The 21,314-nt window shown below is 41.9% G+C and overlaps 1 protein-coding gene across 2 annotated transcripts in view; it reads left to right on the plus strand.

The window, feature by feature from the left end:
• Positions 1 to 14,813, plus strand: part of ITPRID2 (ITPR interacting domain containing 2) — a 38,831-nt gene extending 24,018 nt beyond the window's left edge. For both annotated transcript variants that reach the window (XM_030241542.2, XM_050976635.1), the window contains 8 exons: positions 254 to 1,477; positions 4,032 to 4,112; positions 4,464 to 4,591; positions 5,602 to 5,752; positions 7,078 to 7,143; positions 7,801 to 8,181; positions 13,043 to 13,167; positions 13,573 to 14,813. In XM_030241542.2, coding sequence (XP_030097402.1) covers positions 254 to 1,477; positions 4,032 to 4,112; positions 4,464 to 4,591; positions 5,602 to 5,752; positions 7,078 to 7,143; positions 7,801 to 8,181; positions 13,043 to 13,153 — 2,142 coding nt within the window. In that variant the 3' untranslated portion in view covers positions 13,154 to 13,167; positions 13,573 to 14,813. The remainder of the gene's footprint in view (positions 1 to 253; positions 1,478 to 4,031; positions 4,113 to 4,463; positions 4,592 to 5,601; positions 5,753 to 7,077; positions 7,144 to 7,800; positions 8,182 to 13,042; positions 13,168 to 13,572) is intronic.
• The last annotated feature ends 6,501 nt before the right edge of the window (positions 14,814 to 21,314 follow it).

Here is a 21,314-nt window from a genome sequence, read left to right on the forward strand (position 1 = left end):
AAGAATTTTCTCTTTAGAAAAATAAAAACCTCCTTTTGGTGCCATACATCATTGTAGTCCTGATGTATCTGATGCTGTGGTTTCTTTGTTCTCCTGCACAATTTTCTTGCACAATTTTCTTGCACAATCATTCTTTCTACTCCCCACCCCAATGCCCTGTGAAGGTGTTCTTGGACTCTTGGCCTGACAATTGAGAAGGCAGCAGTTGAGTCTCCAGTACACTGACTCCTTTGCTGTCTCCTATCTTTCCTAGGTTCAGGAGTCTTTGCAGGGCATGGGAAGCAGTGCTGACAGCTGTGACAGTGAAACCACTGTGACATCTCATAGTGAGGAACAAAAGACACCGATTGGCAAGGAACTGCCCTGTTTTGATAAGTTTGAGGAGGAGGAGGAGGAAGATGATGAGGAGGAGGATTATGACGATGATGAAGAGGATATTATCTCTCAAGTAGAGAGACAAAAGGTAGGGGCATCTTCTGATAGCAGAAGGAGTGAAGACAGAAAAATTAGTGACTGTAAAACTGAACAAAATCAAGGACCAGAAAGCAAGTCATCTCATATATCAGAGACAGTCCAAGGAGAGGTCAGCTCTAAAGAGGAAGACATTTCCAGTGAGCAAAAAGAATCAGACCTGCTGGAGGAAGGCAGTGTGTTTGAGTTTCCTCAATATCACACACACCATATCCTCAAGTCCATGCAGTCTCTGGAAGGTGATGGCTCCTCCCCATCACCTGTGGATAGAGTTCAGGTTGCCTTGCAAAGAGCTGAGATGAGGATCATCAACTCACCTGACTCCAAGGCCAGGTGCACTCTGCTCAAGTCAAAAGATCTTCTAAAGAAGCAGAGACTCTGGTTTGCTGACTCGGGCTATCCTCTAAGGCGGTCTCAGTCTCTCCCAACTGCTTTACTGAATCCAGTGAAAGTGGTGTCCTCTGTGAATGTTCAGTTAACTCCAGGAAAAGAGACTCTCTGCAGCCCTCCTTCTTTCACCTACAAGTACACACAAGTGGAGGAGGACAAGGAAGCAGCATCTGAGAATGACAGAAGTGAGGAGGAGGCAGCCTCCAGCCATCCTGTGTGCAAATCCACACTGTTTATTGCACCTTCGTCCTCCAAGAAAGAGGTGCCCCAGGCTGGGCCCAGCAGGCTGTCTGAGGAGCTCAGTCCCACCAGGGTCCAGAGCTGCCCCCTGCACATCCCAGCAGCCATGTCCCGGTCCACGTGCTCCCTCCATTCCCTCCCCACGGAGTGGCAGGACAGGCCGCTGTGCGAGCACATGAGGACCCTCAGCACCCACAGTGTTCCCAGCATCTCTGGCTCTTCCTTCAGTGCCATGCTTTCCCCCTTCAGCTGCCCCTTCTTTCCAAGGCATGGAGTTCCTCATCGTCCTCCTGCCATGAACCCACCCTCCACTGTGGAGATGCAGCTACGCAGGGTCCTACATGACATCAGAAACTCTCTGCAGAACCTCTCACAGGTAAGAGGAAGCCTGGTTTTGCCCCTGGACAAAGGGGCTCCTTATTTTATCCTTACCAAACCAAGGTGATAACCTGAATATTCCTTTGAGTAGTTCAACAGATCAGGAAAAAAAAAAAGATATTTTGTTCAAGTCTGTTTTTCTGCTGTTTTAGGAGCTTCTGTTTAAACAGGCAAGTTTGAAGTGTTCAAAGGTGGGAGTTTTAAGTTAGATATTAGGAAAAAGTTTTCCACCTAGAGGGTGGTTGGGCGCTGGAACAGGCTCCCCACAGAAGTCACAGCACCAAGCCTGATGAAGTTCAAGAAGCGTTTGGGCAATGTTCTCAGGCACATGGTATGACTCTTGGGGCTGTCCTTTGCAGAGCCAGGAGTTGGATTTTGGTGACCCTTGTGGGTCCCTTATAAGTCAATATATTCTGTGATTCTGTGATCATCTTTTCAATGCTCCACTTTTCTTGCATTTAATGTTTTCTTGTTCCAGTTGATCCAGAATGAATTTTTTTTTCCGATATATTTTTATTTTTTAACTTTTATAGATATTCTTGGATGGGAGGGAGGAACAGCATACTGTTTATCAGCAACTATTTTATTTTGAGATGAGAATCATTAGATTTAGATTTAAAAATGCATATTTCTAGAATCACAGAATGGTCTAGTCAATCCTTTGATTTCTCTTCTCTTTGACATACTTCTCATCCAGCTGTTAAAATTGCATTTTTTCCTTATAGTCACAAAGCTTCAATAATGATGTAAGTGATTGATCTCTGTGTTTGTGCTGTTTCATGCCAATCTTTTCCACTTGCAACTCTGGAGCTAGCCAACATGTTCTTGATACCATCAGTCTTTTATTAAGAATAGATTTTGTCAGAGCATGTGAAATTTTATCCATCTCATCACTCAGAGAAGAAAAGTTTGAGAATGCACGCACATAAATTTTACCAATTTCTGCCACACCTTCTGCTCCTCCTCTCCTGATTGCAGCTGTTCCTCCTCTGCCATCCTGGTTCTGCTGTTTTCTTAGGTAGTGATCCAACTTAGGATCCTGCAAGCTCCTGCAGGAGGCTGTGTGGGCAAGGCAGTTACAGACTCTCCTTGTTTATGTATGAATATGTGAATACTATGGAGTGGTAGACCTGAAATTTCTGTGCATTTAACCCAAGGTCAAACATACACCTGCCTGCACCATATTGCAGGTGGGAGGCTGTGGTGGCCTTTTTTGGGCCCCTCTTAATAATTTTATTGACTTTGCCACTTGTCAGAAGTTAGAGGTGAGTCCAGTCTTCCTTTGATTCTATCAGCTGGCCTTGCTTCTCAGAGCAAGATTTGGTGGCCAGCTCTGCAGCAGGAAGCTGTGGTCACCTGTGTTTTTAGTCAACCATTGCTCAAGGTGGTGTTCATGGTGTTCCAGGGAGAAAGTGTTTGCAGAACTTAACCTTCTCTAGAGAATTCTCTCATGTGTACCAATTGCAGCCTTGATCTGTGTAAGGTTACAGTGTGCTCAGTACTTCTACCACACGTACCATGCTAGCTACACCTGCTGAAAAAGAAATCTCTGTATTACATCCAGTACTCAAGCTGCTTCAGCCAAAAACAAAGGGCATTGGAGGGGATAATAACATTTAGCCCACTTGTACTTCTTCAAGCATGTTTTGTCTAAATTAGTTTCATTTTGGGGGCTTGGTCCTTATCACAGCAGAGATTGGTTTCCTACAGTAGAGATCGAGTTTGGCACATAGCATACTCAATGGCTAAAGAAAAAGTTGAGATGTTTAAATATTTGATGCTGATTTTAAGAGAAAATAAGGAGGACTAGATAAGTTGCTGATAGAACAGGGAACAGAGAAAGCTGGCAGAGGAAAGATAAACCCATCCCCTTGATGTGATCATGTTGGAGCAAAACTTCTCTATATGAATGAACATGCTTCAGATTTTCCATGGCATATCAATAGTCCTTTGAATTCTTTCAAAATTATATTGGACAAGCTGTCTTTCATGTTTGAGAAGATAAACATTTTTGCTATTTCCATTGTTCTTTTTTGTGCTGTGTCTCTACATGTAACAAACCCCTGGATTTTATCTGTTTGCTCCATATGTTGGTGCAACATGCAAATAGAAATTCTTCAATCTTGTTTTCATGAGAGATCATTAGCAAGCTGGGGTCTTTGGATGAAGGCAACATAGTGAGATTAAAAACCAAAATGAACAAAAATTCCCCAAACTAAGAACTGAAGAAAATCCCATGACAAATTTTACTATAATCATGATTTCAAAATGGGACACAGTTTAATTTGCTCAGGTTTGGTTTTGGAACTGTTGTTTTTATCATTAGCTGAGACAATTGGTACTACTAAGTTTTCAAGCATAAATTGTTGCACATGTGTCAGATAAGAAGTGGTGCTGCCATTTTGTAAGGTTGCCTATTTGCAACACAGTATTTCCACAGATTGCAGAAATCTCAGTGCCAGAAAGGTTGTATTTTAGGGGCTGCTTTTGGAGTGTCTGTGCATTCAAGAGGATGCCTTTCCCATTTCAAATTGTTTGTTTCTTCCCCCTAGTACCCAGTGATGAGGGGTCAGGATCTTTCAGCTGCCACTGGTTACACTACTCAGAGATCATCCATTCTACCTCTCTACGAAGTAAGTGACCTTATTTATGGAGTGGCACTCCATCAAAATAAAATACAAGGACACATCCTAAATGTGTCACAGGTTGTGCTCACTTTGGGCAGTTGCTTGTCTTTGTTGTCAAGAGAGAGCTTCCTGCAAATAATGTTAAAAAGGAATTAATCTAAGAGCACTTTCATGTGTTTGCTTGTATGATACAGCTGAAAATGCTGCTTTCTTCAGTCACTGTGATGGCATAACATGCAGCTTCCATCATGTGCTGAAGTTGCTGAGGTGCTGTTAACTCAAAGGGCTCATCTGGGCAAATGTGGCTACTTTAATCATTTTCCCATGTAATTCATTATTATATTTTTATTTCCCCAGAATACTTTCCAGGAGCTACAAGTGGTGAGGAGAAATCTAAATTTATTCAGAACCCAAATGATGGATTTGGAATTGACTATGTTGCGTCAACAGACCACGGTTTATCAGCACATGACAGAGGAGGAAAGGTAAAATGACCTTTTTTAAAAAACAAAAAAGGAGAAAATACTGTGGCATATCAGAAAATGTGTTACTGCTCTTGAGATCAACAAGAAATATATTCATTTCAATTTGAACAGGGTTGGAGATGAGGTTTTTTGCCAAAATCTTATTTACTCTTTTCTTTATATATGTTCATTCTAGATTTCTTTGCTCTTTGTCTCTTCCAATCCCTATTTCTCACTAGTTAATTTTTTTCCTACATTTTTTTCTCCAAAGTGATTCTACAGCTGCCAATTTTAAGAGTTGTTATCGTAGGATACTTGAATATAGCATATTGCAGGGGAAAGAAATCTGAAAGATTTGATTTTAAATCACTCCCATCTTTGTGGACGTAAATAAAGAATGAAAACTGCAGCATTCAGATGCTTTTCCACCTTTCAGTGGCTACTCAGCAGGCTACAGATGGCATTCATATTCTGGCTCTGAGTGGTTGTGCTCGCCAGGAGTTGCAGTAGCAGCAGATCTGGAACAATTTTTGAAACTGATTTTGTATTTAGTTTAGTTGAATCAGCTCTTGGCCTATCACTTTAAAAGTAAACATATTTGAAATCAGTTGGCTGCCTTAGACTGTGGCTTCCTGGCCAAAATGTAGCTGTGAGTGCTGGGGGATGTATAACCACACAGGAGAAGTAACATGGGATTACTGCATTACTCTGTGGTGCTTGTTCTTATCAGCTTTAAATTTAATTTGATAAGATATATGTAGAAATACTGATTTCTTCTGCATTTAAAGCTAATATTTTTGGAGAATGTTTTGTGGTACACTGTGTGGTTTTGTTTTTTCTATGGACTGATACATCTTTTCCGTAAATGGAAAAAGACTTCTGTGCCATGTAGGCATTCAGCTAACATTTCTGTGTTCTGCTTTGAATTCCCTTGTTTGAAGTCCTTTACTTGTGGGGCTGTCCTGCTCAGTCACTCTTTGCAGCTGGGTGCAGTGAATGCTCTTGTTCTCCTTGTGATGGCCTTGCCGTAGGTTCGAAGCTGACCAGCTGCAGAGCCTGAGGAAGTCCGTCCGCATGGAGCTCCAGGAGTTGGAGATGCAGTTGGAAGAGCGTCTGCTTGCCTTGGAAGACCAGCTCAGAAGTCTGCACATGTCTTCACCTTACAGACCTCAGGCACACATAGTAAGTATTAGTTTTGCATCAGCAGCATGTTTTTTCTCAATGTAACGTTCATTGCAGAGTCGTAGAATAGTTTGGGTGGGAAGGGACCTTTAAAGATCATCTAGTCCAACCCTCCTGCAATGAGCAGGGACAAATAATAACTCATAACTGTTATAACTCAATAGAGTGGGATGGAGTCTAATGATGCCATGTGTATCAGAGGTCATATTTTCTCATTTTCAGTCAATATTTCACCTTGGGGAAAAGGTGTGTGACTTTCTTGGTGTTCATACATATCAGTACATACCTTGTGGGGTTTTAGGGCTGAGAAAGGCAGACCTCTTCTGTCAGTGCTTTCTTCTTTTTCCTCTTCATGACCCTGAATTTTCACATTTTGGTAGCTAGGGCTTATGTCTAAAATCCTTGGAGCATGGTGATGGGCTTTCTGGAGTTCTACACTGATCGGATTTTCTTGAGAGATGAGGGCAGAGAGATGAGACATTCTCAGTGTTTCTCTCCCAAGAAACAGAGTGTGCTTTCTCTCTAGCTCTGCCAATCCATGGGAACAAAACCAGAACAAAACAAAACAAAAAAAAAACCCAAAAAAACCAAAAACAAAAAAACCAAACCAAAACAAAAAAAACACCAAAAAAACCCCACATGCACACACAAAAAAAAAAAAGGGGAGGGAAGTCCCATTGTCATGAGTTCTTTCCTCTGTTGCCTTTTGTAGCTCCTTCAGATGAAGACATGGCTCCCTGACAAACAGTGGGAAAAGCTCTGCTCCCACAAACACTCCCCAAAAGTGCAAGAAGGGGGATAAAAGGCATTTGTCTGTGTTTTTGGTGGCATGGCAATATACTTTCTCTTGTTTTTCACTCAGTGAAAGACCGTTCCTCTTCTTGTACTACAGTCCTGTCATCAGCCAAACAAAAGAAGCACAGACAGAAAGTGTCATATGTTCTTCCTGGGTTTCATTTCTCTTTCTTAGCCAATCATCTTCTGTAGTAGCAGCACGGGTACAGGCCACATCTTCCTCTTCAGTATTTTGTCATGGGGAAAAAAATTGAAACCCAAGATCAGGAAAATGGTATTACTGTGCTCTCAAGACAAACTTGCATTCTTTGAACTGTATAAATAACTTTGTATTTGTAAATCCTTTTATAGAAGAGGGCCAGCTTTAAAAATGACTGAAATTAACTTTCTCCCACCAGCTCCGCTTCCTGTTTCCAACTTTCTGCTTTTACAGAAAGCTGTCTGAGATGCAGCATGTTTATATACTAGCTTCTGAGAGCTCTAAGAAAGTCCTAAGTGCATTAACTTAATAACTTAACTTAATTTTTCAGGGTATGTATGGAAGCAGAAGTGCTGATAATCTGTCATGTCCTTCTCCATTGAACGTCATTGAACCAGTAAGTGTTTACTCTGTGTTTTACTTACAAAAAGAACCAGGAAGGCTTTACTTTAAAATAGGTTGCAGGAGATTAATTTGACACATAATTTTAGAAATACTTTACTCCCTCAAATAGCTGTGTTGAAAACAGCTGCGATTTTCCTTAAGCAGATTTAACTGTAGGTGTGTCTGTAGAGTCTTGTTAGCTTTTAGGAGGAATATGTAGAAGTGAGATATTTTTTCATGTAGTTGATACAAATGGTGGTACTACCTCATTAATTTTCTAGGGAAAATTATTTTTTTATATTTCTGCACATTTTCTGCTACTGAAAATAAGTAGTTCAAAAACTGCAGAAAGGAAAGAACAAACAAATGAAAATCAAGCCCCTACGTGTGTGCCTGTCAACGGCTCTGGCAAGATGTATATGTGTTGCAAAAGTCGGTGGCTTGGGGAAGAGCCACAATTTTTATTTATGTTGGCTTTAAAAAGGCACATTCCTTTTCATGATCCTCTTTGTTGCAGTTATAAAGGCAAAGGATATATTTATTTTATAGCTGTATTTGTTACATGGAGGGAATGAGTAAGTGATTAAATAAATAGCAAGAAAACATAGTTATGTCTGTGTGTGACTTTTTTGTTTGCTTATTTGGGACTGTTTCTTTTCTGAATCCTTAGGTCTCTGAGCTTATTCGAGAGCAGTCATTTCTGAAGTCTGAACTGGGCTTAGGACTGGGAGAGCTTGGACTGGAAACTCTCCCAGCAGAGGGTACAGAGTCGGTATTCTCCCATGGAAACTCGGATTCCTCTTCAGTGTGCTCTGGTCACACAGGTAGAAAAGCCAAGAGTCAAAGCAAGAAGTTGTACCGAGCCTCTGTTGCCTTAACACCAACTCCCCCACTGAGAGCAGGCACTGGACAGCCAGTGGAAAGCCCTGAGGAGCTTGCAGACTCCAAGCCAGAGGTGGAGCAAAAACTTGAAAAAATCCCTCTCATGCCTTCAGTTGATGAAATCCACAAAGCAGTGGAGCAGGAGGAGCTGCAGCAAGTCATACGGGAGGTGAGGAAGGAGGGGCTGAGATCTGGGATGTTTGAACTGAGTTTCCTGAAACCTAAAGACAAGGCTGGCTGTAACTCCTGTCCTCCAAGGTTTTCTCTTCCCTCTCCAGCCAAGGCTCCATCCTGTTCTGTGCTGTGTCTGAAAGCTCAGAACATGTCACTAGGTGTTGGAGCCACAGCTCTGTTCATGTGCAAAGCAGTGGACATTTTTTTTGGTAGTGGTTAGCATGTAAATTAATAGCTAAGTATGGCTGGGAAAGAACTTGCTGTCTCTACTACTTGGTTAAGCAGCAGTATTTCAGATTCCCAAGTGAAAATTTCTGTCATGTTTGCTTGTTAAAATGCCAAACTGGAGTTCATTGAGTGGTGAAATAATGTTTCTGAAACAATGCTGTAGTAAATGCTAAGCTTACTTTCTAGTCCCTCTACCCCAACCACTAAGGACTATAGGAATGTAAGTGAAACAAGCTGAAAGCAGGTGGGAAGTTATTTCAGAGTTTGAGTGATTTTGGACCAATTGTATTGAACTAGTTTTATTGGCAGTCAATGAAAGTGAGGAGTGCTTGGTTATTTTTCCTGTGGGCCAGGTTAAGAAACACGACTAAAACTGTGTGTTTTGTTAGTGGCATGACAGAAAAGCTCTCTGGCAAGTAATGTAAATGGGGAAAGGAAGCCAAAGAAAGTACTTGTTCTGAAAAGGAGTGCCTGTGAAAAAGTGGAGCAAACTTTGCTCTAAATACAGAACTGGGAATCGAGAACCTGTAGATTTTATTCCCTCTTCTTCACAAGAGAAGGACCACTTCGACTTTAGCCAAGGGTCTCTGGACACTTACCCTTTAGCTTGTCCCTTGAAGCTTTTGTATGGCTCTGCCATAGACCACAGAAGACTAGGTGAAATGTCATGCTTAGAAATGACAACAGGCCAGGCTGTAATGCCGTGGCACATTCCAGGTCTGCGTGTGTTGAAGCTGTGGATAATTGGAAGCAGCTTTACCTTAGCTTTGTCTGTGAAATGGACGAGATGCATGTACTCATCAGAAGAGTGGTACATGAGATATTTAGCACACCTTGCACTGTGCTTCTGATCCTGCAGCGAAGCCAGGATGGCCTTTGTATCCAGGCTGTGTGGAAAAATCCACATGTCAGGGCACTGGTGTTATGGTGGAAGGTGGCTAAAGGAGAAACTGAGATGGGAAGGAGAACTGCAAAAGCAAAAGTACTGCAAAAGCAGCTTAGACAGAAAACAGTGAGCTGAAGTCAAAGGACAGAATTACTTCAGTCAATATTTTTTCTGAGGTTAGCCTCTGTGAAAGTTCCTCTTTAGCTTCATTAGTTGACAGCAAATAAAGATGTGTACTCTTTGCACAGAGATTGTTATTTGAGTTGTGTGGCACTGAGGACATTGTAATGCTGAAAGAATCCACCCTGAACTGAGAGGCTTCTATTCAAAGATGAGTAGTCAGCAAACAACCAAGCTTGACTCACTTTATGAATATTTGAGCACACAGAAAGATTGTCCTTCAGTTTAACTTCATTGTCAGTGGGTTATGGATCAACTCAGGATTCTCAGCATGAGGAGTTTTGTAGGTCAGAGTGGAGATGCATTGGCTCACAGTACTTGATGGATTTTGCAGAGCCAGAACATGCTATTAAACACATATCAGGAAAATCTTTATTATTTCATAAGCATTAAAACAGAGCATAAATTGAAATGATGCCTTGCTTAAATAGCCCTGTTGTTAGCAAAGGAATTCCAGTTTCATTGTCAAAAGAAAGAAATCTGGTAGGATGCATTCTTGATGTATGCACTCAGAAATATTAAATCCTGGTTCATTCCTCCCATTCTCTGTAGCTGTCCTTGTGCTGGGGAGGGAGAAGCCAGGCAGTGGGTGTGATATGCCTGGGTGGGCTGTAATGCATGTGAACTTTGCCCTGTAACTATTTGTTCCGTGGAAAAAACCCACAGTGTTAACTTTTGGCATTCATGGACTAACTCCCTCAGAAGAACATTCAGCAGCATGAAGTGTTAAAATAGCAAACAGTAGCTCTCTTGATGAAATACAGCCTGGCCTCCACAGGATTATCACATAAAGTACTTACTGCTTGACTTGTGTCAGTCACAGGGTCACTAGGAGGGCCACCAGGCCCTCTCACTCTGCTCTTCTCCAGTTTAAAAGATGTGCTAGTTGAAAGATTTTTCTGCTTATAAGGGTGGAAATTCTGATTTTGCTAACAGTTCTTCATTATAAATGACACTTAATGAAGTTACACTTTAAGGAAGTGTATGGTTTTCCTGTCATCATCTGGTTTAAGAGGCTGTAATGAGTCTTAATGGACAGAGATGGTCTGGCAGAGAATCATCCCTTTTCCATTTTCCATTCAAAGCCATGTTAGCTCAACATCCCTCAAAATGTCTGTAGGTTGTTGACATGTGCAGGTGCTGGGTTCCTCATCTTATTATCTTGGGCATAAAATCTCACCAGCTGCTGCCATGAAGAAGTGGCATGGGAAGAAAACAGAGTAGGAAGGAATTCTTTTAATTACAGAAAATTTACTTCAGAAGTATAAGCACTGTGGAAAGCCTTGTTCCATTTTTCATTGGTCGGTGAAGAACACCTATCTCCAGATTTGCCACAAGTGATGCACTTCACTCTCAATCAGTTCTTTATTTAGCACCCATATACTACTGCAGTAATGGTAATTCTTTTCTAGGAAGAGAGGTCATTGGTTTACTGATGTAAAAGTGAGAGTGATCCTGTGTTTTCAATGCAACATTGAGTATTGGTGTTGTATCAACGTAGTAAATGTAGCAAAAATGAGTGGTTCTCTCATTTTTCAAATGATCGATTTTTCATTCACTTGCTAAAAGTGTAATTGATGGAGCATTCATTGCCTGCTTTTCTGTATTCTGTACAGAGGAAGCCTTGGCAGGGGGCTGTGCCCTCTGCAGAACAAATAGAAGGTGCACCTTGCCCTAACTAATTTATAATGAAAAAGGCAAATATTGGCCATTGGTCACGACACACGCGCGGTACTGAGTCACTGCAGGAGTCACTGCTGGCTCACCTCACAGCAGTGACCTTGCTGAGTCTGGAGGAGGCTGTGAAAAGAGGCAGTGGAGGGTGGTGTCCTTGTTGTCATCCAGACAGGAAGGTGAGAAGCAGAGGGCTCAAATAATCAAGGTCAAGCCAGAAGCTATTGGAAGAGCTGAGAATAGAACAGGAGCTGCTTTGCTTCCAGTCTCTGCTTTGTTACAAAACTGTGTGTCATTTAATTGCTAATTTGGGAAGCTTTTATGAGCTTTTTTTTGGAAAGTGAGGTTTATTTTTGTCTGTCTGTTGAGAGAAGGGTACAAAATGACTGTTCTGTAGCATACTCACAGGCCCATCCCATGAGATATTGAAGAAGAAGGGTGGAGACAGCCCTGGGGGCTCTCTTATGCCTGCTGGACAGTTGGGGTGCTGTGTGCAGGTTTTTCCTGTGCCTACATTTCTAAATCCCAAAGCCCTTACTATGCTGACAGTGGTTCTAAAGCTTTGTACATCAGTGCATCAGCATAGACATCCTCTGGGCTCTCAGCTGTTGGTGAAACAGGCTCTATTGACAATGGCTTTTCTTTTGTCTGTTAATCAGCAAACAACCCAACTGGAACCTGTTTCCCAATAATATCATAGTCTCTGAATTTCAGCTTGATGCAAAGTAGTAATGAAATGAGGAACTTTGCCACACTAATGGTTTAGGGATTGAATTGCCTGCCAAAGAGAACAAGGGATAAATAACCTGCTGCTAATGCTGCTGCCACCCTTCTGACGTTGTTGCTTAATCCTTTTGACGCACCAGGAAAAGGGGAGACTAACATGAAAAAGAAAAATGTATTGCTTAACTGGGATGCTGAGTGCTTCTTTGTGACCTTAGGCCAGACTCTGGCTCTTTCTCCCCTGTACCTTCTCACAGTTGCTGTCCTCCTCTGTCCTTGGAACTGTATCTGGCTTGTCCCTCCTGAAGACCATCCAAAAAACTAAGTTGGTGCCAAAGATTTCTTGTACTTGCAAGAAGCCCATACTGTTTTTCTTTGTCATCCCCTGCTCTTTTCCAGTGTAATATGCTCTTGTAGAACTGTGTTTTGCCTCCTTTTCTCCTTTGTTTTCTTTACTGTAGCAATCAGCGCTCTGCTCTTTTTTGTTGTAGTCTCAGCCACACTCACATGCCTGCTACTGGAAACTCCTGGGTGTGTTTTATATAAAACTTAATGAGTAAATGTTTTGTCACAATCCTGTGAAAAATAGCCTTCACTGGCATTGATTAAACCCCTGTGGCCCATTGATGTGAGCAACTGCTGAAATTCTTTCTTTCCTGCTAAAGTATGGAATTAGGATTTGTCTCCTTTTCAATTATTTGGGAACAACAGCTTGTGTTCACGGACTTGGACCTGTTCTACTGTGTAATCCATTTGTGAGGGAGATCAATCCTGCCTTTCTTTTCAAGAGAATAACAGCTTGTCAAAAAGTAGTGCAATTGGGATGCTTTTGATGTATATATCCTAAAATGTTTTTCTACAGAACTTTGCATAGTTGAAATGTATTCTTTTCTTAGCATAAAACCAGATATCCTAAGTGTAAAACATAAATATTTGCTGTCTGGAAATATCAAACTAGTTTGGTTTTCGTTTATACAATTTGCAAGAACTTCAAAATTACTTAGAGTTATTTTTTCATTCTTCTAATGTTTTTTCCAGTCACAGTTTTGAAAGTTGAATTTTAGTGGTGCATGCTGGTAGTGTCAAACATATCTGCAATATCATTTAGTTTTATCCATTGTTTGTATAAATTACTGACCTTTAAACTTTGGCTAATCCCTTTCAGATCAAGGAATCTATTGTTGGTGAAATAAGAAGAGAAATAGTAAGTGGATTGTTAGCAGCTGTATCACCCCAAAGCAGATCTGCAACTGCAAAACAAGATACACAGCCATGAAACTGGTACTACAGGTAATCTTTGGGGATCTGCAAGAACCAGATTTTATTTTTATTTTAATTGTGTTAAATGTCATTGCTAACTTACACCTTGCTTTGTTTGCATTTTCTCCGTGAAACATAAGTGATCAAATTTGAAGTTCATTAAATACAGAGAATACTGATAATCCTGGGTAGATCTGGAAAGTCAGCTGGTTTGTAATTTGGCCCACTCTGCTGTCAGCTTTCATAGAGTGGTCCTTGATTTTTAGTTTCAGCGTGCTCTGTGATGACTTTTTATGTGAATGCACCATGCAAGAGGATTTCTGCACTTTGCCTGCCTGCCTTAGATATGAATAGTTTCAAAATACATACTTAAACATAACAAACAGACTTCCAAAAATCTAATTTAGGTCTTCATCTTCCTTTTTTTCCTCTAAGGTTGGATGTAGTCGGAAATGCTGTGGGATTCTGCTCTGGGCAGCACCCACTGGTGAAAGTGCCAAGTTGGTTTTGCTCCAGGAAGTGTTAAAGCTGCTGAGATGGGCTGCTGTGGGTTTGCGCTCAGTTCTCCGATGTGGACCTTTCCTTGAGTTCATCCCTAAGGACTTGGACACTTTAACATTACTTTCCTTAAAGCATCAGCAAAATTGTGTCACTCTGAAAGGTTGTTGTATTTATTTGTATGTCCCGGTTGTAAATTTTTATGTAGCTAATTTCTTTGTCTAATGATGCATCATGAAACTTGAAGATTTCCAAGTGTAACCAATTTATAAATAACACATACACATTCAGCCTAGCTTTTTTTAAAAAAAATTAGAAAAAAACCCACAACAACCCCTCCCAAAACACTGACCTCTATGAGGTATTTATTGTGCAATAACTGATCCACTTTAAGAGCTTGAAATAACCAATAATGGTTTCCACTGCTGTTACTTGGTGCCACTTCAAAAGAAGGAAACAACCCTGTTACACAAATTGCTGTTAATTCTTGAGGCGGTTACTATTAGCAGAGTGGTAGAATGACATGAGGTTACTCTTAAAACTACTTAAAGTTCTGACACTGAAAGCCTTATCTTTGTGTAGAAGACAACTTTTAACTAATTTTATTTGCTTCCTTGCTGTTTGCTCATCCCTTTATAGGAAAGTGCCTTATTTAAGCACTGGGGTGGTTTTTTTTGGTGTTGACTACTTGCAGTCATACCAAGAGAAGTTCTGCTTCATATTAACCAAAATGCAATAAAAATGGTATCTTCTGAAAGCAATTAAGATTTGCAACTTGGAATGCATGAATGACCTTGCTTATATTATGGGGAAAATGGAAAAAATCTCTTTTCCTTCTCCATCCCTCACAGAGTGTATTTTCAGTCAGCCTGGTGAATATCCGATTGTTCCAATGGAGAAAATTGAAAGTCATTGGAGTTTTTATGTGGTCAAATAGACATTTAGTGGATATGCAATATCCCTTTTGGCTGTGCTTGAACTCTCTTTACTCCTTTGCCTTTTCCATGTACTAAAACCCTTCACACTATGTCAAGGTCTTTAATCAACAATAGTTTCAAATATTACAATATTATATGAAAAAGTTTATAAAATTTTAAATTGTGTTAGGAAGACACACAAGGGCTGATTTCTTTAAAAAACTGTATATTAAACCAATAAAATATTTATTTTGCCTATAATTTGCGTCACAGTGTTTTTTATTTTGCATGGTTTACTCTTAAGCAAAATAAGATAGATTTGATCAAACAGTACACAGAATGGGGAACAGCAGGAAAGGTTGGGACTTGGCTTTCCAAAAAGCTTTCAGATGTTCAGGGACCCTGAAATGTGAGAGCAGTTTTGGTACTTAAACCACTGTCTTAAAGTTGTTGGCTTCTGTTGCTGGTCCAAGAAGTTGATGAGGTGACCTTTCATCATAGTTTTTCCCTGTAAGTAGAGCTGGCCCTTCTTGAAAACCTTATTCTGCACCTTGGAAAGCTGAACTACAAACTCTGGCAGCACTGATAACGTGGCAATCCATACAAGGTGGTAGCTGCAGTAGATTTCTGCCTTGCTTTGCAACTTGCATGAGCATGCAGCTCCATTCCCAAACACCACAGGAGATCAGCCAGCCAGACCCACATGTCTGCAACCTTCTTTGGAAGTACAGAAACCCAAAACCTACTCAACCCTCCCTCCTTGTGCCCCAGCTCAATTAACACTCCTGACCACCTATGGAGGTCCTGTGCCTTTGAGCTGCTCAAAGCCACTTTTCAAGAAAGGTGACAGCTGCAGCTCTCAGGGAATGCTGGAGGAAAGCACTTCAGGAGCTGGTGGCACTTGAGCAGGAGCTTCCAGCAGCATCTTCCATGGAGACAGCAGCCTGACTTCCTCCTACTCCACCAGGAGAAGCCACTTGCTGTAATGTCCCTGAGTATCTGAGGTACTTCATCTTGTAGCTTGTAAGAACACTTGATCTCAGCAGTTGCAAATCCTAATGTTTTATATATCCTGAGAGATGAAAAGTACTGCCAAATTTTCATCCAGCTGATGGAAGTCATATTTCTGAGGTTTGGCTATAATTTAAAATAAAGACATTTCAAAATGACATTTCTAAAAACTGCTAAAATTAATGGATACAAAAGCACCTGTTTTTCCATAGTCTGGATAACAGATTTTTGCCATTCTTAAACACACTTCCAGCTAATATTTTCTGAGTGACACTTACATATAGGAATGCCTATAAACTGTTAAATAATTATTTTAGTGGGTCTGTCATGTAGGTTAAGTTGAGCTGGTATCAACTTCTGTTGACAATTGTTTGTGCCTTAGGAAAAGCCATCATTATTGAACACATGCCTATCCAGGGTGACTTAGCATAATGGTTTTCTGAGCATGGACAGTTTTAATTTTGTTCAATGATTCAAACTGCCACTTTCCTTGCAAATTAGTGTTGTCTTTTTTTCTGCCAGCCTGGAATTTGATATGGATTCAATGCAGATTCAGCTTTATTAGTGATAAATACCTGCCAACTAAATTTGCAGTGAATAAAGGCAGACTGTATTGCCAGAGATATCTTGCATGCTTTTCTAAAGCTTGCTATGACAGTGACCTTTGTCATTGCCTGTTGGCTGTAGGAGTAGCAGGAGAACCCACCTGATCCTGTGGCTTTAAGGCTTGTACCATTGGTGGCATTTTGGCTTTTTCAGTCATGGCTTGGTCCGTGTGGCACCAGGCTTGCTGGAGACAGATTGGGTTCACTGGCTAAAAGGGGTAAAGGATTCTGGCCCGTGGGTTGGTAGTGGTGATTTGAGAGGGCTTTAAGCTGGCTTGGAAGGGGGAGGGAGATTAGAGCAGGCTCAGTAGAGATGGGCCTGGGGCAGCATGCCAGTGCTGGGGTGGAATCGATAGCTCGGCTGACGTGCTTCTGCACCAATGCACACAGTGCCAGGAACAAACAGGAAGAGAACTGGAACCATTGTGCAGCAGGACAGCCATAGTGTCCCTCACAGAAATGTGCTGGGATGACTTGTGTGGCTGGAGGGCTGCGGTGGTGGCTGTAAGCCCTTTGGAAGGGATGAGCGAGGAGGCAGAGGCAGCAGGGTGGCTCTGTACTTAGGGAGTGTTTATTCTGGGCACAGCTAAGGGTAGTGATGGTGAGGTTGAGTGCCTGTGGGGGGAAGGCCAGCAAGGCAAAAATCTTGGTGGGAGTCTGTTACAGACCACCCAGGATGAGGCAGCAGATGAACTGTTTGATAAGTGCCTGGCTGATATTTCATGGTTGTTGGCCCGTGTTCTTGTGGGAGGCTTTATCTTCCCAGATATCTCCTGGGAACTCCAGCAGAGGGGAGGGGGCAGTCCTGGAGTGTGCAGAAGAGAACTTCCTTACACAATTGGTAAGTGAGGCTGCAAGGGGTGGTGCCCCACTAGATCTGTTTACAAACAAAGAAGGGCTGGTGGGAGATGCTCTGCTCAAGACAGCTTTCAACCACAGAACCACAAAATGACATGGTGAAGTAAGGAGAGGGATCAACAGAACCTCTGCCTTGAATTGTAGAGGGCAGACTTTGGCCTGTTCAGGTCACTGGTTCAGAGGGTGTCAGTGGGAACCAGTCCTTAATAACTAAGGTGTCCAGCAAGGCTGAATATACTTTAAGAAGGAAATCACAGAGATGCAGGAGCAGGCCATCCCATGTGCTGAAAGAAGAGCTGGTGGGGAAGAAGACTGGCTTGGCTGAACAGGGAGCTTTTACTGGAACTCAGGATAAAAGACAGACTGAAATAAGGAGCAGGCAACTCAGGAAGAGCACAAGGGTGTCATTAGGTCATGTACAAAAAAAATTATAAGGCAAAAGCTCAGCTAGAACTCAATCTGGCCACTGCTGTGAAAGACACTGAAAAGTGTTTTTGTAAGCACATTAGCAACAAGAGGCAGAATGAGGAAAAGCTTCATCAATTATTGGACATGGGGAGGGTAAAATTGTCACCAAGGATGAAGAAAAGGCTGGGGTTGTTAATGCCTTCTTTCCCTCAGTCTTTAGCAGGCAGACCAGTTATCCTCTAGGCAATCAGCCCCCTGAGCTGGTAGACAGGGACAGGGAGCAGAACAAGCCCCATGCACCTGGGAAGGAGCATTTAGTGACCTGTTGTGCCATGTAAACACCCACAAGTCTGTGGGGCCAGGTGGGATTCACTCGAGGGTACTGAGGGAGCTGGTGGAAGAGCTTGCCAAGCCACTCTCCATCATCTGTCATCAGTTCTGGCTAACCAGAAAAGTCCCAGCTGGAGACTGCCCACCGTGACACTCACCTGCAAGAAGTGTTGGAAGGAGAATGCTGGGAAGCAGAGGCCTGTCAGCCTGACCTCAGTGCCAGAGAAGGTTATGGATCAGATTAACTTGGGTTCAGTCTCATGACACATAGAGGACAGCCAAAGGATCAAGCCCAGCCAGCATGGATTTAGGAAAGGTAGGTCCTGCTTAGGCAGTGTGATAATTATATATTCCAGGTATTCCACTTAGCCTTGTCTCCTGGCTTGTCCCTACTCATGGAGCAGCCCCATTCCTGCAACTCCCAACACCTGTATAGGAAATAGCAAACAATTGTGCCCCAGCCACCTTGCCCAGGTCACCAAAACCCAGATCCTGTCCTCCAGGTGTATCCCTTCCTTGCAGATGCTACAGGCAGGACCTTGAGGATTGTTGTGATATCTTTTGGTCTAGCATGTTCTAAGAGGGGGTGGAGGAGACAAGAAAGAAGAGCCATCTGAGAAGACTCAAATTCAAAAATTTAAGAGCATGTTCTGAAATTGGGATGCTGAGCTTTTACAGGTACTTGGTGGCTTTTCATTTTCTGCCTGGGAATATGTTTGCACAGGAGTTTTCTAACTCAGACTCTGAAACTGTGGAAGTTCATTCCTTGGTTTATCTTCTATGTGATCTATATTTTAACTTTTTTAAAAAAAATTACAGTAACAACTGAATTTTATATTTCGGTTGTTTAATTCAGTGATATAGTCAGGCAACTTTTGTATTAAAGATTTAATATGGAAATAACGTAATATAATTTTGTTCTAAAACCTATGTACAGGACACAGTTTTGTTTATTGAAAGATGTATTAGATTTACCCTATTCTTGGTAAGGAAGCAAATTGTAGCATCTTTTCCTGCTGAAATACCCTCCTAAAATCAGTACCAGTGTTTTGCTTCCTGCACTATTGAACTATAGTCCATATTAGGCAAGAATCCTTTGACTGTCTGCTCAGGTCATGTCCCATTAATCCAGCTCCTTTCCTGTGTTCTGGATGTGTGTATTCCATTGATGGTGGTGGATGGGATCTAGCAGTAAATGTTTGTACATTACTTCAAAGTGTGGAGGAAGACTGGAATAGAAAGTGTGAGTCCTTCTGTGAGTCCTTTAATTCAGATTAAAACCATACTGCTGAGGAATTATTTATTATCTTAACTAAAGAGCTTGTATAAATAGAAATAGCTGTATCTTTTTACTTATCTAGGCTTTATGTATCTACATATATAGTTAGTACATAAACAAGTCCAAACCTGATACTCCATGGATAAGAACTGGCAATGGAAATTTGGGTTAGGCTGTTTCCAGGCCAACAGCTCTCAGTGAATGTCCCACTGACTCTGTCACTGCTCAGAAAGATTTTCTGGTCTTCTTCTCGACCTGGCTGTGGCAGTACTTGGTACTCATGAGGCAGATGAGATCTGCTCTACATTCTACCTCCCTGGCAAGTTTTAAACTCTTTGCATTTTCTATACATAAATAGCAGACTGTGTTTCCAGCAGCTCAGTGGGAGTCACCCTGTTTGCAATGCTGTTCGGAAAGGAAAATGTCAGTGTCATTTTGAATATGTAATATTTATTCTTGGAAGGCTTCCATCTGATTTAAGCACCCATGAATGAGGCACAGTGCAGAGCCCCAAAGGGCAAACTGGTGCCCATGTCTGGGCAAAGGCAGGGAAGAAGCTGTTCTTCAGTTTTTTAGAAAAAGGCAGAAGGAAGGGGCACGTGGAAGCCCTTTGGGCTGTAGCAGAAAGCCAGAGTGCACTGCAGTGTTTCTCCCTCTGATGCTGCTGGGGCTGCCCAGGACATGCTGAGGACATGCTGCTGTGAGGAGAGGGTCAGCTGGAGAGCCCAGGGAAAGCACAGGTCAACATGTCTTTGTTAAATCACTCACACATCAGTGGCTACAGCTGTGTCTGAGACACACTGGAAGAATTGCCACGTCCAAGCTTGCTCTGCAAAGGCCCCCTGTTGGATCAGGGCACTGCAACTTGGTGCTTCCCTGCATCTGCACTGGTGAATTTAGGAGCCAAAGCCTTGAGCAGGTTTGTTTTACAAGGGACTCCAGCTCTCCTCTCCAGAGTGATGCTGCAGTAGTCTCTGACTGCACCAGAGGAGTTGAGGCTGATCAGAGACACAACAAAAATTGTGCAGAGAGTGCAGAACCAGCACCCTGGAATTGCCATCCCAGGAGCCTTGTCTTTGGCTGGAAACAAGATATAAACCTTTCCTGGACACCAGGGAAATAGCTCAAGCAGGAACTTTGCCACGAGCCCTTCCATAGCTCATCCCTACTGCAGGATGTGTTAAAAGGCAGTGAGTGCTTCATACCAGAACATAGTGACTGACACAGGAAGGAAAAGGCTTGGACAGTTCTTGTTTTTAACTCCATCATAGTTTTAGCTGAATCATGAAGGCATCTGAAACTGAAGTGTGGGGAGTGAACTAAAAACAGAAGATGAACTAGAAGGATGTGTCAGTACTTAAAAGTGTTTCAGCTCTCCCCAGACTATGATGCAGTCTATAGAAAATGCCAGCACAGTTTGCCTGCAGACTTCTAATGCTGCAAATTGGTGTAAGAGGGAGCCAAGGTAGGCATCCTGAAATGCTATAGCCGAGTGCTCTCTCACTGTGCCCCTTATACTATTTTAAAAATACTGTTACTGTGTCAGTGCATGGGAAGATGGCTGGGCTGCCAGCTCCAGTTAGGCACAGGGAGAAAAGCTGCAGGAAGCAAATGCTTCCACATCACATCATTGGGGGGGCTGTCTCCCAGCCCTAGCCAGCCCCATTAAGGATTAGTCCTTGTGTTTTGGTCTGTCCTGCTGTCTGTCTCCCTTCAGAATCTGCCAAAAAGTGGTTTTGTTGGTTTGGGATTTTTTAGGGTTGCTCAGCTTGTTTCTTATATACCATTAATAAAGATGCATTTGAGACATGATTCCTTTGGACAGCAATGTCCAGCAGTCTGGAGCTGAAACACACTGTTATATTCCTTTGAGCACTTCATATTTTAATAAATTTTTACTGTCTGAGCATGGTTTATAAAATTATTTTGTCATTAACATAAGAAATGTTAAGCCTTTGCAGTGATAATTATAGCTCCTGTCATCAGTAACATATATTAGAATTGCCATTGTACAATTTATTACATGAAGTTTTGTAGACATCCAGAATAGATATTTTATGGAAAACAGGTATTTTCTAGAGAAACTCGATATTTAAAATATACAATTTATTAATATTTATGGTAGCAACGCATCTGGAAGACATTTTTCTTACAGTATCTCACAGCAAAAACAAACATTATTTTCTTTCAAGTATCAAAGATCAAGAGGAAAGCCACAACTTCAGACCCCTGCTTATGTCCTCCCCCAGGTGTATGTGGGTGTGTGTATAT

Source organism: Serinus canaria, chromosome 7 (assembly GCF_022539315.1).
Source record: "Serinus canaria isolate serCan28SL12 chromosome 7, serCan2020, whole genome shotgun sequence".
In the NCBI taxonomy this organism is placed as follows: domain Eukaryota; kingdom Metazoa; phylum Chordata; class Aves; order Passeriformes; family Fringillidae; genus Serinus; species Serinus canaria.